This window comes from Passer domesticus, chromosome 10, assembly GCF_036417665.1.
Source record: "Passer domesticus isolate bPasDom1 chromosome 10, bPasDom1.hap1, whole genome shotgun sequence".
In the NCBI taxonomy this organism is placed as follows: Eukaryota; Metazoa; Chordata; class Aves; order Passeriformes; family Passeridae; genus Passer; species Passer domesticus.
The window spans coordinates 8,285,613-8,301,559 of NC_087483.1; the positions used below are offsets into that span (position 1 = coordinate 8,285,613).

Genomic DNA, 15,947 nt, shown 5'->3' on the forward strand with positions numbered 1-15,947 from the left:
TGTTCCTTTCCCCACAGATACACTTCATGTTGCATAATGGAACTGTAACTGCAGTATTGCAGACCTTGGCACACATACTCACATGAAAAGCATGTTGAAGCACTTCAGGAAGTATAAAGCCCAGAGTATCACATCTGTTGGGAGTGCTCCATTATGTCAGGAATGACACACATTGGGCTGAACAATATGGAAAACCTTTAATGCCTGAACCATCCACCAGAGTGGGTTTTGCTATATAACCACATGCAATACAAAATAGGGTTGAAGGACATTTCAGTATCAAAGGCACCAATTTTCATTTAAGCCATGCTAGCCCATATGTCATTATTAGCTAGCGAATTAAATTCAGACCCCAAAAACTATTAAACCACACATTACTGCTTCATTTTTTAAGTCACACTGAGTTTCATGGATGTTTCCTTGCCACTAGATCAGGTTACAGCATTACAACAACATATTTTGTTTCTATTTTTGCCCTGAATGCTCAGAAATGCAGGGAAGTCAGTTTTAGACAGAAAACTCTCCAAGTGGCCATCAATCTTCCTTCATTTGCTGTTGTCTCATTTGTCCTCCCCTGCCAGTGTCTCTCTCCTGAGAGGTAGCTGATCCATTTAAACACTGTTCACAGCACAGAAAAGATTTTCTGGCCTCCAGGAACACCAGCCAGGAACAATGCAGTTAGTACTGTGGAGTATCTAAAGGATGTACCATCCACAGGATCTAAAATTACCATCTAATGCCCATCCCTGGAAGTGTCCAGGGCCAGGCTGGATGGGGCTGGGAACAACCTGGGACAGTGCAAGGCTCCCTGCCCATGGCAGGAGTTGGAACAAGAGCTTCAAGGTCCTTCCAACCCAAACCATTCTGGGATTCTATGATATGACTCTAGCTTGAAAAACTACACAAAACTGCACCAGAAAAATTTCCCATCATGTGAACAAGTAGTGCTGCTCATTTCTGGCTGCTGGTACTTTTGCCTTTGAAAGCAGTGATATAAATATGCACATATTTTACTAAAACAGACATTTGTATAAGAAGGCTGTTTTAACATAGCAGTGCTTGGAGAAGCACTATAGCATTTGGCAGCATCAACTCCTGTAAAGTTTTACTGAACATCTTAAAGTTGTCTTAGAATTTGATTTATAATTGGTTAGCAGAATTATGAGGCTTGATTTCCCAGCACTTTCAATCCATAACTCAAACATATGAAAAAACAAATAAATACCAAACAGAAGCAGGGGGACTTCATTGATTTTAAGTTTAAAAACCCAAACATATTTCAATTCAAAGAAGCTCAAAAAGAAACTGTACCTACTCTACAAAAGAGATCAATAAATAAATTGGAATGGGTTCATTTGCTGTGGTTCCATGAGGGATAGCACACACCATTTAACAGCAATTTCATGATATCAAACTGCAGCAATGCCACAATGAGAAGGAAAACAAGAGGACCAACACTCTGACCATAACCCATGTTACCCAAACAGCAAGAATGAAGGACAAAATTTGAACTGCTTGTAGAAGATCAATGACTAACCAGAATGGGGTGTTGCAAAATCATCAGCATTCATACACCCATAAAATTATTTGAATTATGCAATCATTAAGGTTGTAAAAGACCTCTAAGATCAAGTCCAACATCAAGCCAGCACTGCCAAGGCCACCACTACACCACGTGTCCAAATGCCACATCCACACATCTTTTAAAGGGAGATGGTGATGGTCTGGGATGGTGACTCCACCAGTTCACTGTCCAGTGCATGACAACCTTCCAATAAAGCAAGTTCCCTTCCTAGCAAAGCACAATCTTGCTCATTTCAATACAAGAAATTGATGGAAAATAGTCAAAATAACCTCTATTTCTGAATAAATTTTAAAATCACAGTACAAAAATACAGCAAGATAAAAAACACTGTCTGCAGCTAAATGGAAAACTATAAACCATAAATTTTAATTAAATAAACTTGTTTTGTTTTGGACACTCTGTGCCTAAAACATGCCATTTCACACACAGATGGCTTTATTTTTAAAGGAAAAAACAAACCCAAACAAATAAATATCAACAGAAGTTCAGTCTGGAAATAGCCCTGATAAATGTAGAAACAGTTTCTAGTGTTGCAGTCCATTAACTTCCATAATTATGAGCTCTCACAAGGAAACAAGGATGATCACAGCCTTAGACAAACATTCACCTGGGTGACATTTTTATTTCAAATACTAACATTTACAACCCAGGGCTCAGAAACTGAAATCTCTATCAGTTCTGTGTTGATTTTAAGTTAGAGTTATAAATCTAATTGGTTTGAAACAAGGAAAGAAAGAGATCCAAGAAAAGCTGACAAGTACTATTGTACCATTTAGTATCAATTAGTGAAAAATCAAAATCAACATATTCTTTTGTCTGGTTTGACTGTCACTTACCTCATCCGTCCTACTTTGATGAGAGAAAAATGTTAATATGAATTTAATGATTTAGCTTAAGACTGAACTAAAAGCTCCATAGATTTTCAAATCTTAGCAACATCTACAACTGGAATGAAGTTTTCAGAATATGCTGAGCATCCCCAAGGAAATGTAGTCATTTGTCTGAGTCTCCAATGGAGAATTGGTCTCTTCTGCAATATGGATGTTTGTTTATACACCTGCAGAGTAGCTGCTGAAAGCTGCATCTGAATTAGAATTTGGGCACTTACACGATACAGATTCTGTCCCTGAAGTCGAGCACAGCCTCTGAAAATTTGAGCATTAGTGAAAATATTCAAGTAAGATTATTGCTGCCATACATCTGCTCCCTTTCACAGCTCCCAAATCCCTAGCTAGGGATGTCTTACCTCTTACCTGATCTGCACAGAACTTACTGCAGGCAAAAAACCACAAACCAGTGTGATCTAATGATGGTGCTCGCCAGTCATAGATAATTATAACAGCAGCAATTAAAGTCTATCCAGTAAATAAACCCATAACCACAACTCACCATTGCCATGCATCTTCCAGCAGCTCCTTAGGACTTGTTCCAGCACAAGGACACACCCTCCTCCTGACATCCAGGGGGAATGGAACAGAAGCACCACTGCAGACAATGCACAGCCTCTGGATTTTATGGCACCTCCATCAAAACCAAAGGTTAAAAGTCTATCACTGAATTCCTGGTACTGGTAGGTTATTCCAAGTTCTGTTGACTATGGCAAGAAATAGGTATCCTGGCCTAAAATACTGCTAGAAAAATGGGCATCAGGTACAGAAATGAAGCTACTGAAATGTATTTTTAAAGAAATGTGGACATTGGCAAAGCCCTCCAAATATACAGAATTCCCTACTGCTTGATTTCTTGCCCAGTTCTATTTGGAAGGTGTTCTTGTGCTGCAAATTCTCCAGGAAGATACTTCTGAAAGATTAGGAACTGAAATCACAAGTAAAGGAAGATGGAGGGAATTGTGGAGTGAACAGGCCAACAAACCTCTAAAATTCAGCTTCAGCACTTCAAGGGAAACCCACAGGAATTCACTCTCTTCCCATGAAACTTGAACATGCTTTTGAACATTTTTAAAACTTCACCTTTCAGACTGAGTTCAAGTTTTACTTTTTCTGACAATCTTATCATTTGCCTAGCTCCAAGTGTGTCAACACTGATGTTTTCAGAATTTACCATGAAGGAAATTTTGAAATCAGAATGGAATAAACAGGAAATCATCACTAGGAGGGTTGGTATCATTCTTGTAGTTTTCACAGGTATTTCTCCTTATTGCTGTTTTGTACTTAGGAACTTTTATTCAACAATGCAGCAAGTCTGCCCACAATTAATAATTATTTTCCTTCTGGCCAGCTGTGTAGTTATTCACTCAAACAAGAGAAAATACACCTACTTTCTTCTTTAAATTTCTTATATTTATCTTGCTTTTCTTCACAGACACTGCAGCTACTATAGTTCAAGTACTACACTCATTTTAATAATTGAAAATCTCACTTAAAAATATTTATATAGCAAAAAATCAACAGAAGATTTTTTAAGAACTACAGCTATTAACACCCTATAAGATAAAGCACTGATATGGGATTTCCCAAGCCACAGGGATTAGGAAATAGAGCTACACAAATGGGAACTGCCACCTTTATGCACCTCTGTGTTAGTGCTGTATCTCTAAATCACTGCAACCATAAATACCCTAAACTTACAGTGATTTTACATTTGGCTTATGGAACTGGTCTGCAAATGAGTGGCAGGTGATTTCAGTTTCTATTACCCCAGCCAGCAGAGAATCATTAGAACAGCAGGTTTGGAATACATGCAAAACTTTTCACAGGTCAGACTGAGAATAAGGGAAGACCACAAGCATTAATAAATCAGTTTACAATTTCTACAGGATAGTATCAAAGAATGGAAAGTGCTTAATGGTATTAATTGCAATGTATTCAATGCTTTGGCAAGTAAAATTCCTCATTAAAGCACAGCAAGAGCAACCCTACACATTCCCTCTGATGACTTTCGACCATTTTGCATTATTCTTGCATTTATGTGAGTTACTTCTATTTAGAATATATTTTTAATTTGGCCTTATCTTATATTTTTATTATGTTCCTCTTCCTTTCTTTCTACCACAATATATTATTCCTGAACACTGATTCTCAGGAAAACCAGTCCACAATGCTCCTCACTTTCCCAGAAAACAAACCACCCGTCTATGGGCTAATTGCACACATATCTTGCTGTGACTGCCTACAAACTCAACTTTTTCAAAAATTAACTTTTCCCAAAGATAAGTATTTCTTCACATGGAAAAAATTCATTGTCAAGTTCAAGAAAATGTAAGAAGTGGTACATGAAATCAAAACAAAACTTCTAACCATCCCAAAGAAAGTATTTGTTTCTTGACTAATAGTAGTTCTGAATAGGTGTTAAATATATAATAAAAATGTAAATTGCTTTTAAGTTCACAAGAAAAAATCAGTATTGCAACTTCAGTGAGGATCTTCTTGTGAATAATTATTTAGAATTGTGTCAAAGTGAAAGAAGTGTCATGACACATATTAGTCACCTCCTAGAAATCCTAAATTTTAGCATTTTTCATTTTTTAAAAATCCCATTATATGGATTCCCTCATGCTAATTAGAATCTTTTTAAAGCTCACAAATATTCTCCTTTTCAAGAAAATCTCAACATCTTGTTCACATTCCATTAGATATATTTATAAGCTGACTAATTTTTAAACTGTCTTTGGTTAGTGTATCAGCCCATGTGACAAGTGTCAAAACCATTTCTTTTATAATTAATGTATTACATCTGTTCAATATAGAATTATAGAACTATAGAATATCCTGAGTTGGATGAGACCCACCAGGACTCTCCAGCCCAGCTCCTGGCCCTGCCCAGGACACCCCAACAACCCCACCCTGTGCCTGAGAGCATTTCTCATGTCCATTAAATATTGAGGTATTAATGCATTTGGAGCCCAGAGTAGTCAGATCACCACAGGATGGTTGCTTTCAGTTAAATACTTATCAGAAAATTACTAACCCAGTCTATTCAGCCCTTTTCTGTCCATAAACTCTTGGGAATAACAAGGAAAAGCCAAGCAATTTAGCAGAGTGACAGTTGCCAGGCATCACACCTTTGGCTCTATGGAGGATACACAAGAGCCTCAATAAAGTTACAACCATATCTTTTTACAATCTTTCTTTTTGCAAACAACTACTTCTTCTGCAAAATCTGCTCAATAACTATGAAGATAACTAATAAAAAGAAAATATATTATATGCTTTCCCTCTGTTGACCCTGCCTAAAAATAGTCCTTTTTTTCTGCTAAATATGCTTGTTCTCTAATAAAATTACAGAGATATCCAGCTCTTTTCATGTGTGCACCATAAATACACAACATGCCTTGAGATTATCCCTCAGATTATTGCTGCTAGGGTTGCAAAGTGCCTGTTCCAGCCAGAGCCAAGGCTCTCCCTCAGGAGCCATCCCTGGTGGCCAGAGCTGCAGCCAGAGCTAATGAGAAACAAAAAGGCTTCTAAAGACTCTGATAGCCCAAAGCTTTTGAGAGGAACAGGAAGGAACATTTACCCTGCAGGGGAAGAGGGAAAGGTGGAGGCAAGGGAACCATTCACTTCCCTTCTGATCGCTGTATGAGATGGAAAAAGCTCCAAAGGAGGGTAGAGGGTTGGAGCCAGGAGTTCTGCATTCCTCCTGCCAGGGCAGCAAGGCCTCCCAGAGCTTATCCAAGTGTGAGCCACAGAGTTCTCACTGATTATTCACGGAGAGCTCACTTTTCCTCTCTATTAAACTGCATTACAGGGAGCTAAACTGCTTCTGACATTTTCCTCTTGAGTGCTCCCTCCACATAAACTGTGTCCAAGCTGCTGCAGAGCTGTACAGTAAGTCTGTGGAACAATCCCTCCATTACAACATGGGCCTTAATGCAGCCAGAAATTAACTTAATTTGTATAGAAAACAGTGCTGCTCTGCCATCGAGGGTTAAAGCACTGAACTGTGACTTGGAAGACATGAAGTTAATTTCTGGATCTTCCACTTGGCCAATCTAGCAGGAATGACTTCACAGGAGGATAATGGTGTCTCACAGGACTGCTGGGCACATAAGGACATGCATGAGGCTGGCAGGGCACACACAAATATTCTTCCCAACCTCTGTAAGTGATGTGGAGTGCACCCACACTTGCAGGCTTTAGGGGTATTTATCACTTGTTCTTTGCAGAAGGGTAAGAACTTCATGTGCAGTTTAAACACACGTTCATACTACTCATAAAGGCCAGTCACGGGGAAAAAAAAAGGCATTAATTGCAAGAATTTTTCAAAGGAAAGTACTTGAATTTGCTAGATGGCAAAGAGAGAGATATAAAATTTATTAACAACATTAATTTGATGCTAAAAGACTTGACAGGTTTAGCTGGGAAAGTTAAATGTTTAAAACATCACGAAAAACCCTTACTGCAAGTGTACAGACTGATCTGTCAGAGTGATCCAAGCTGAGCTGCTGGGTTTTGTCCCTTGTGTCATGGAAAATGAACTAAGTGACTTGTTAATTTTACATTTAACCATCTCTAACATTAGTTTCTTCAACTATATTCAAAAGCTGATCAAATGGAGAGATGAAAATAAAACATGAGAATCAGGAATTTCTTGTAATATATACAAGGAGATAAAGACTAACCCAGGCTCCCACTCATATTGGCTTTGTTTTTGAAAAGACACACAATTTGAATAGTTCAAAAGAGGCTAAACTGAGTATTTTAATATTTCAGCACACATAAAAATCCATTTCTTCAACTCTACCCTTCTTCAGCAGATGTGAAAATTAATAGCATAAATATACGTGTGAGTATTATTAGATTTAATTTATACACACTAATGTGTGTGTTTATGGGCACCTTTTAGCACCCTCCCTTCAATATTTGGGCACACTGATGGATGAGATCTGCCCCTGAGCCCTCTTTTCTCCTGGCTGAGCAGCCCCAGCTCTCTCTGACTGTCCTCATAAAAGAGATGCCTGTATGTCATATTCCTTTAAAAGCAGGTATAATTTCTGTAGGAAAATTAAGCAGCAGCTCATGTTGCTAATGCAAATCTCCAATTCACTCTGGCTACTCATGCAAGAAATCAGCATATGATGGCACAATTAAAAAGTTTTACTGTTAATGGAAAAATGTAATTTAATTTTAAAAAATCTTTTCTAATGCCCTAGGAGGCAAGAAGAGGGTTTAAATAATTAGTAAGGATTTTTTTTTTTACCTCAGTAAACTCTTCAACAGGAAATTTCCTCATGAATTTTGGACTTTGAATCCTCTTTCCTACCCTGTGTTATATAAGGACACAAAGATTCCTATGACTGATCACCTCTTGGTAGACAGACCCTATTTTGCTTGGCATTGTTCAGAGACAGAATAAAATGACATTACTTCCCCAGCTCTAAGGCAACAGAGAGATGGAAACAAATGGGCAGAACACAGGAAAAAGGGAGCCAACATTTGTCAGCCTGACAGGCAGCAGTCTCAGCAAACCATCAGGGTGACTGTTGTCAGAACTCTACAGGCATCACAGAGAAGGATATCAAGGGTAGTGACAGGACAGACCATGGCAAAGCTGCTCTGAGATGTTAATGCAGAGATCTTGGCAACTAGGAGCAGCCACAAAAAGAACCACCCAGATGTTTGCTTAAAAATCATCTGTGCTACTTCTGCTTTGTTTATATACAACACAATTTCAATGTCCTGCTCTTCCCACAAGTATATCTTACTTAACTCTGTAATTCTAAGGAAACCAGAGTCTGAGAATGAAAAAGAAAACAGGCAGTTATGTCTAGGAAGGACCAAAACATAGTCCAGAGCAAGTGTCAATTCTGACTGACAGAACAAAACACCTTGTTCTTTACACATTGCCAAACTCCCTGTGCCTCTCCACCTTACCAAGTGAATGGAAAACTTCACTTTTACCTAGTGCATGTGGAACTCTGAAAGACAGTGCACACCAACACCACCCATTTTGCACCAGAACGTCAGGCTATAATCTAATTCCTAAGAATTTCCTCATGTCAACACTCAAAGGATTCTCTGCCCTGCATAGCTGGCTCCTCTGTGTGATGTGGATGTGCATCTGTGTGCACATATGTGCTCAACTGTTAAAGAGAAAATGTGGTAAATGTGAACTAAATGTGAACTCATTTCCTCTGAAATGAGCCCAGGGTTCTGCAGTGCTTTCCTACCTTCATCTCCTGGCACAAGGCTCTACCAGATTGTACCTTTCATTTCAGTTACACAATTTTATACACAAATCAATTTGCATGGTTCCCAGAGAGATAAGTTTTTAAAATCTTCTCTGGAATCTACTGATAAAAAGAGGGGAAACTAGTCTAGTAAGATATAATAATGAATTAGACCCTATTGAAAAGTTGTCTTTTACTGGGCCAATCAGGAAATGTGAGATAATCACTAAACATTTTGTATTTGCTTTTCTTTACTATTATCTCCACCTTTCTATTTTTACTGTGCCTAGGTAGAGCATGACAGCAATTTTCTATCTTTTTATTTTACAAACTATCAAACAAGGACAAAGGATTCGAGAACATCAGGTTATATGTAAATAAGAATAATACACATTTCCTATTACTGCTTATTTTTTCAGCTTCTTGGGTAGTCATCTCTCCACCATAATACTTGGCATTTTCCTGGTTTTCAACGCTGTGCTAAACATTGAAAATGCACTGAATACTGTTTGTGTGGGCACCTTTCTTTTCCCAAGTGAAGGCAAGATGAACCATGACAGATGTAGCACTGCGTGTGGTGACTGCAGAGGTAATTTTTGTGGGAAACAAAACAAAAGCTTAAAGCAAAGATGCAGAAAGCCAGTGAGGAGAAAGTGGACAAGTAAGATTAAGGAAGATCCTTCAGCCACTGTAGATCTTATTACAGTGCTTCTTGTAGGCACAGTAAGATGCACCAGGATATTTAAAAGGGCACTGGAGCAATGTGAATTTAATGCAGAAAAGGAATGCCTGTGAGATGATTTGAGAAGTGGGAATCATTCAGCTTAGCAGCAAATAAACATGGTTTCCCAAGGGATTTCTCCTCCCCCATCACTAACATGCATTTCAATGAATACTGATGAAGGTCTGAAGAACTAATGTATGTTTGCTTGTGCAAACTGTGAATTTGGATTTGCAGGTGCTCCAGTTTCTATGGAAATGTAGAAGAACCCAGTAATACCCATACACAAACCAGATTCTGTTCTGTCCTTTTGACATACTGGTTCTGGTGAGAAAAATCTGGTCTCATAAGTCAACAGAATGTTTTTCATCTATCCTATGAACATGAACTACAAGAAAAACTTAATTTTCATCTAGTGCATATGGCTTTCCCCTAGTGTCTGTAAAATCAAATAGACAATTATAATTACTAGAAATGCATTTAGTGAACATTTGGAATTTCTTTAGATGGGCTATTTTTATTTAATTCCCTACACAAATAATTTAATCTAAGTCATTCTTCTCTAAAAAATCTTGATTTATGCATTTAATAACCTCTTGGAAAACTAGATTCAGAACTGAATAGCTGTGCCAAACTAAAAAAACCAAGCTCTGTGTGCATTACCTGTGTGCTTTGGGAGTGGATTCTAAAGCATCTAAAAAGGTATGAGCTCAATTTGCTGCTCTTCCCCCCAAAAATTTGCAACTTCTGTTTTCTCCGAGTTCTCAGTCACCTGCAGCTAACAGGATCCCAAAAGTGACCCTTTGTTCAACAGAGATCTGTTCTCTTGAAACAGTCCTGGGAACCTCAGGACTTGCTGAATCTGTTATTCCTCTGTCAAACTTACTTGAAATTGAGGAGGGTGTTCAAAAAATTACTGTAGGAAGCACTGTCAAAAAAAGACAATGCAGGCTACCACAGAGCCTTTAGCACTACCAAGAAAAACAAGACAATCTCTCTTTTCCAGCACTTGAAAAGGTTGATTTTAAATAGCAGCATTAGGAATAGAATATAGGAAATAATTTTTGTTAACTGAAATATGTTTTAAGTGTCTTTTTCAGATATAGATAAATGTGTAGTATCTACACCCCCTCACAATGTACACAGAGACTTTTTTAAGCAAACAAAAAAGATTCAGTTCCTTTGTTTACATTTTTTCAAGCACACCTTAAAATTCTTTTGTTCTTCACATGATTTTATATTCTCACACTTTTAAAAGAAGCATTTCAGTTAATTTCAGAGCATTATCCCAGACTCTCATTTTCTTTAAAGTAGCATATTTACATGAAAGTCAACATCATATTTGCAGTATATAAAATTAAACACACATCCTCTCTGGCAGGTTTCTTTCAGTATAGTTGTTTCTCCAAGCAAGTTCTAAAGTGTTTCCAAATAAGTTTAAGGACATCCAATTTATTTTTATTTTAGAAAATTGCTTGCTGAAGTGGCACTGTATCCTTAAGGTGTGATATCCAGTTATGAATTGCAAAGAATACTTACAATTTCTCAGCACATTAAGTATCTCTGCTAGCAATAACTAGAAGCACTGGATAGAAGGATCTACAGAAATTATAGAAAAATATAATTCAAGAAAGAGAAAGAAAATAAGGAATAGTCTTACATGACCATATTTATCTGCTGCTGTTTGGCTACAAAATAATGGAAAAACTTTGTTAGACCAGAGCTTCTAGGACTTTCAATTACATATTAAATCCTTCTAGATTCACAAGCACTTTGTAACAACATTCAGAAGTACTTTGCAACTGACACCTGGCTTTCTCTACAGGTAAAGGCAGACTTTTAACATGGAAATGATGACTTGAGCCTGTGATACACCAACAGCTTGTGCTGCTGCAGCCTGGAAGGATCACAGCTGGATGCTTATCCCACCTGATGCACTGAAAATCCTGCCCAGGCTGGAAGTGTCTTCCTTCTCCAGACTGGTTTTCTGTCTGGTTTGTATTTTTTTTAAGCGTAAACTATTATTGAACCTGGTGTACTTCAGATAAGCCAAAGAACCCACTGATATTTGGGTGGATTTGCTACAGGCTCCTCGGAGAAGCAGCACAGAGACACCAGCTGCAGGCTCTCTTTCATGCTTAGACCAATATGACAATGTAATTTGGGAGGAAGTTATGCAAACCAGACAGAAACCCAAAATTGAGTATCTAGGAGTCAAAGTAGAATCCTGTTGATGGAGGCCAAAGCTCACAGCCTGTAGTGGTTATTTACTGCAAAATGTGCAAAGTTACCAAAGCAACTCTATGTGACCTTTGCATTATAAGTATAAAATGCATAAATATTTTTAAAATTTAATTTAAAATTATATTTAAACCCAGTCAATGCATCAGAATTGTCAGAACTTTACTATGAACATTTACTTTTTTTAAAAAAATATTTTTAGGTTCATTCTTCCTCAGCTGCAGCTAGCAAGCCAATCTAAATTTAAACTCTTCTGATTTTTGACTCAGGGGAATAAACTACAATCAAATACAAATTGCAGAAACATTCAACACTAGAATTTCGTTTTGTGGAAGCAGAGTTTACAGTCATGTTTGGTTTCTGTTTTTATACCTACTAACCAAATCCCACTCTTCCTACATAAAAGATGAATCTCAGTCTTTAAACAGTTCTGCCCAGGTGTTTTACTGTATTTACACTCCCCCTGCATTTCATGATCAATTTTTCCACGGTGACATCCTTCAGAGAGGAAGTCCCCCTGAGTGCTGCCAGTAATTTTTTAGATATTTACTTACAGTAAACGCTTCTCAATGAGCTGTTGAAAAATAAAACTCCACATGTACACAATAAAATTAATGTACTGCTCATGGTTCCTACCAGGTCACTGCGAAGTCGTGCACCTTCAAAATGCTGCTCAGCTGATACTGTCCAGATTTCAGGGGTTCAGTGTGCTCTTTAGCATGCTCAAAGGATGGGGTCCCTTCACGATCATCAGGGAACTCTGAATCCTGCAGAAAACAAGAAGTATTAATTCTCAGAAATGCTACATAACTTCACACAATGTATCTATCTATATTACTATTTTGAAAAACCAAATTTATCTTATTTTTCCACTCTTTTTTATCTTCTATTCAATTTTCATAATTTTTTACATCACTGTTGTCTTAGATTTTTCTAATTTTGATACATTGTGTTAAAGCTGACTGCAGGCAGAACAATTGAACACTAAAAATTAGCCCTTTCCAAATTATATTCCTACATTTAAGATAACTGGGCTGACATAAAACACAGGACAAGAACTGGGAAGGAAGGTTTGTATCAAACCCCTCAGTAAGATTAGCAGCATGGGTTATTTTCCATTTTTCCATGGCCTATTTGTTTTCTATCCCTGTTTTCCATGGGAGGTGAGCTCCATGAGCTGCATCCAGAGGCACAGCTGCTGTATTCTTCAAAAGACCTTTCTTAGAAGTATAACGCCAATAAAAAGTCAAAATATGTGTAGCTAATTTACAGCCTCATTTTCCATTGGTGTGGTTTAAGGTACTTCCAAAGATTAATCAGCAGACTAGGAGATTTACTACTAGCTCTAATTAACCAAGTTAAATAGCTTTATTAAAAATAGATTGCCATTAAAGAATGGAACGAGGGTAACTGTGCACAATATATTATAAGGACTGCACCAGCCCTTACAAAGCCACTTTCCAAGACACCACAGCTTGCTGAAGACTTGGCTGATGGCTTCTGTTTGCAACATTTTAGGACATCCTGCTGTGAGAAGCTTTAAAGGACACTGAAATCGCTGTACTCTTCAAAATGCCCATCAAACACTAAGATTAAGGAGGGAATAAAATCACTGTATTTTAATCTGAAAGCACACACACACAGCAGGGATAACCACTAAGTCTTTTTAGTATTTGTTTGCACTAAACTTGATAGCAGCCATCCTGTTTGCTGATAATTTGCAGCAATGAGCATAAAGCAAATTTCACAACTACAAAGTATCAAAAGAATATCTGTTTGTCTTCAGTTTCAGATGCTCTACCCCCTGCATTGTCCTACAAGGGTGCTATTAACCCAAGCCAAACTTATGAAACCACTAAACTAATGACTTAATGATCAGTCTGAGCACATCTATTCCAGACCCAAGACCTGGAAGATATTTTTCAGTGGACTGTGGCTCAAATCACAGCCTAACAAAACCAGTCCAAAATCCATGGAACAGTAGGAACTGTCAATATTGACTAATATCAGACAACAGTATTTTGTCTCTGACTGGGGAGAAATACAGAATCTGGAAATCATGGTGGTGCCTTGTGAAGGCTGACCTAGAACAGAGGCCAGAGAGAGTTAAAGAATAAAGCAGGGATTTATTAGGAGGCCTCAATGGATCCACCCTGGGCAGCACAAGAGCCCAGCCAGGGCTGCACCCAAGATGAACCAAAATGGTCACAAAATGGACAACCAGTCATGGGGGCTCACACTTTTATAAGTTCTGCTCCATTTGCATATTGGAGTTCATTGTCCAATTACAGCTCCAGCCCATGAAGTCCCATCCTCTTGTTTTTCTCTCTTCAGTTCACATTGTTCATGCTCTTGGGCCTGAGATCTGGATTGGTTGTTCTTGGTCCCCAGCTAGAGAAGGAATTGTTTTGTCTCCCTACTCTGTGCAGAGAGCTCACCATCCCCTCTTATGAAGCCCAGACCCACACACTAAAGCAGCACAGGATCTGAAAAATATAAAAGCTAAACCCTGAGGCATCAATGGAAAAAGTCATCCTTTGCTTAAAACAGATACTAGCAAGATACCTCCTTTTGGAAAAAAAACAGAAGTAATTAATCTGGAATATTCAGAATTAGGAAATAAATATGTCAAGTACAAATACATAAAGAAAAAAATCAATCTGGCATTGTTAATCCAACAAGGAATGTGGTTTTGGCTAAAGTTCCACATTTTTATACAAACTGTATGTCAAGTTCTGACTGTGTCTCAGCCATAATATTCTTGAAGATCTTTGAAGCCAGTTCAAGAAAAATCCATGGATTTTGCAAATTTAGGAACAATTACAATAAGTCTGCAGTATTTATTATACACACACATTAAACTGAGTAAAGATATTACCTAAAGGTAAGTATAGCCCCAACATGTGTCTACCTCTGTGCAACTCTTGGAAGCTTTCTGTATTCCTTGTCTTACAAAGTTCTACCTTTCAAGGTTTACAAATTTGAGCAACCCTGATTATAACATAACAAAGGCATAAAATCAGCATGCTTTTTGCAAATTGTCCTCATTCACTTTCTGGAATACAACCAATTCGTAAATGCTACCAGACTTGCTCATTTCAGAGTGAAACAAGCCTAGGAAATGCAAGGCTCTGTGAATAGAAGTGACAGAAAATCTTGCATTTTTCAGTAGGAAAAAATCCCCAGATACTACTTCAGGAGACAGAGCTGTAAATGATTGCTGTAACTTTAAAAATATATAGTAAAAAGAGAATAATATAAAAATAATGGGGTTTTTGTAACTCCATTGTAAGGACCTGAAACTGTAGCTTTTGCACCCTTTGCAGAAGTAATCCTGTATTCTGCTAGAGCAGGAGAGTTGCCCTCAGCTGAGATAATTCATACCTATGGCTCCCACTGGCATGAACAGTGGGATCACTAGCCATGGCCAGATGAAATGTTGATTTCAGTAGCTCCCCAGCAGGTAAAAGTCACAGTGTGACTTCTTTCCCCAGACACAAATATTTCTCACTGTGGAATAAATGGGGTATTTTTATCCTAAAAACTTGCTACAATAGAACTGTTCAATAATGCTTGTATGAAGATATCTCCTCTCCCCGGACAAATTTTGGCAATCAAGTTTCATTGTTTGATCCTTATTTTATTATTTCCAATTGCTAAATCCTAAGGGTAAAAGAGAATCCATTACACAAGTTGAGACCTTGCATAACAAGGCTTGTGAAACTTTTACAGGCATTGACTGCAAAGTCTGATGTTCCTTCAGCATGGGCAAGGGCCATGTGCAAGCCAAAATTCAGGAGAACATCCCAAGTGCTAAGGAGCCAAAGCAATATGCTGTGGTTTTGTTCACTCCTTTATCTGCTATGTACAAGACATTTGTACTGTGACAAAAATAAAAACCTACCAAGCTTCTCTCTCATATCCATATAAAAAGGAGTTACTGCACTTCCTGCCTGTGACATTTGCTCTATCACAAAAGGCAAGGAACAAAACAGTCAAAGAGTGTCCTAGGAAGAATCGCTATGAAAAAGAACCTTCCTGAATGCATGTCCTCAGTCACTGACACGGGTAAATGGTACCTGTCCCTTTCACAGTACACTCCCTCTGATATCTAAAATCATAGGTGCAATAATCAGCCACTCACTAAAAGCTGACATGACTCTTGAGCCATTTACACACAGTATTTCCACAGCTTTCTAAAATATCACAATTCAGAAGGCTGCAGAAGTCAGAATTGTGTGAGATCATAAAGGCATTTCATACCTCACAGA

At 38.0% G+C, this 15,947-nt stretch overlaps 1 protein-coding gene across 3 annotated transcripts in view; it reads right to left on the bottom strand.

Moving 5' to 3' along the window:
* SPAG16 (sperm associated antigen 16) overlaps positions 1–15,947 on the bottom strand; it is a 360,034-nt gene that overhangs the window by 298,049 nt on the left and 46,038 nt on the right. For all 3 annotated transcript variants that reach the window (XM_064433595.1, XM_064433594.1, XM_064433596.1), the window contains exon 10: positions 12,313–12,443. In XM_064433595.1, coding sequence (XP_064289665.1) covers positions 12,313–12,443 — 131 coding nt within the window. The remainder of the gene's footprint in view (positions 1–12,312; positions 12,444–15,947) is intronic.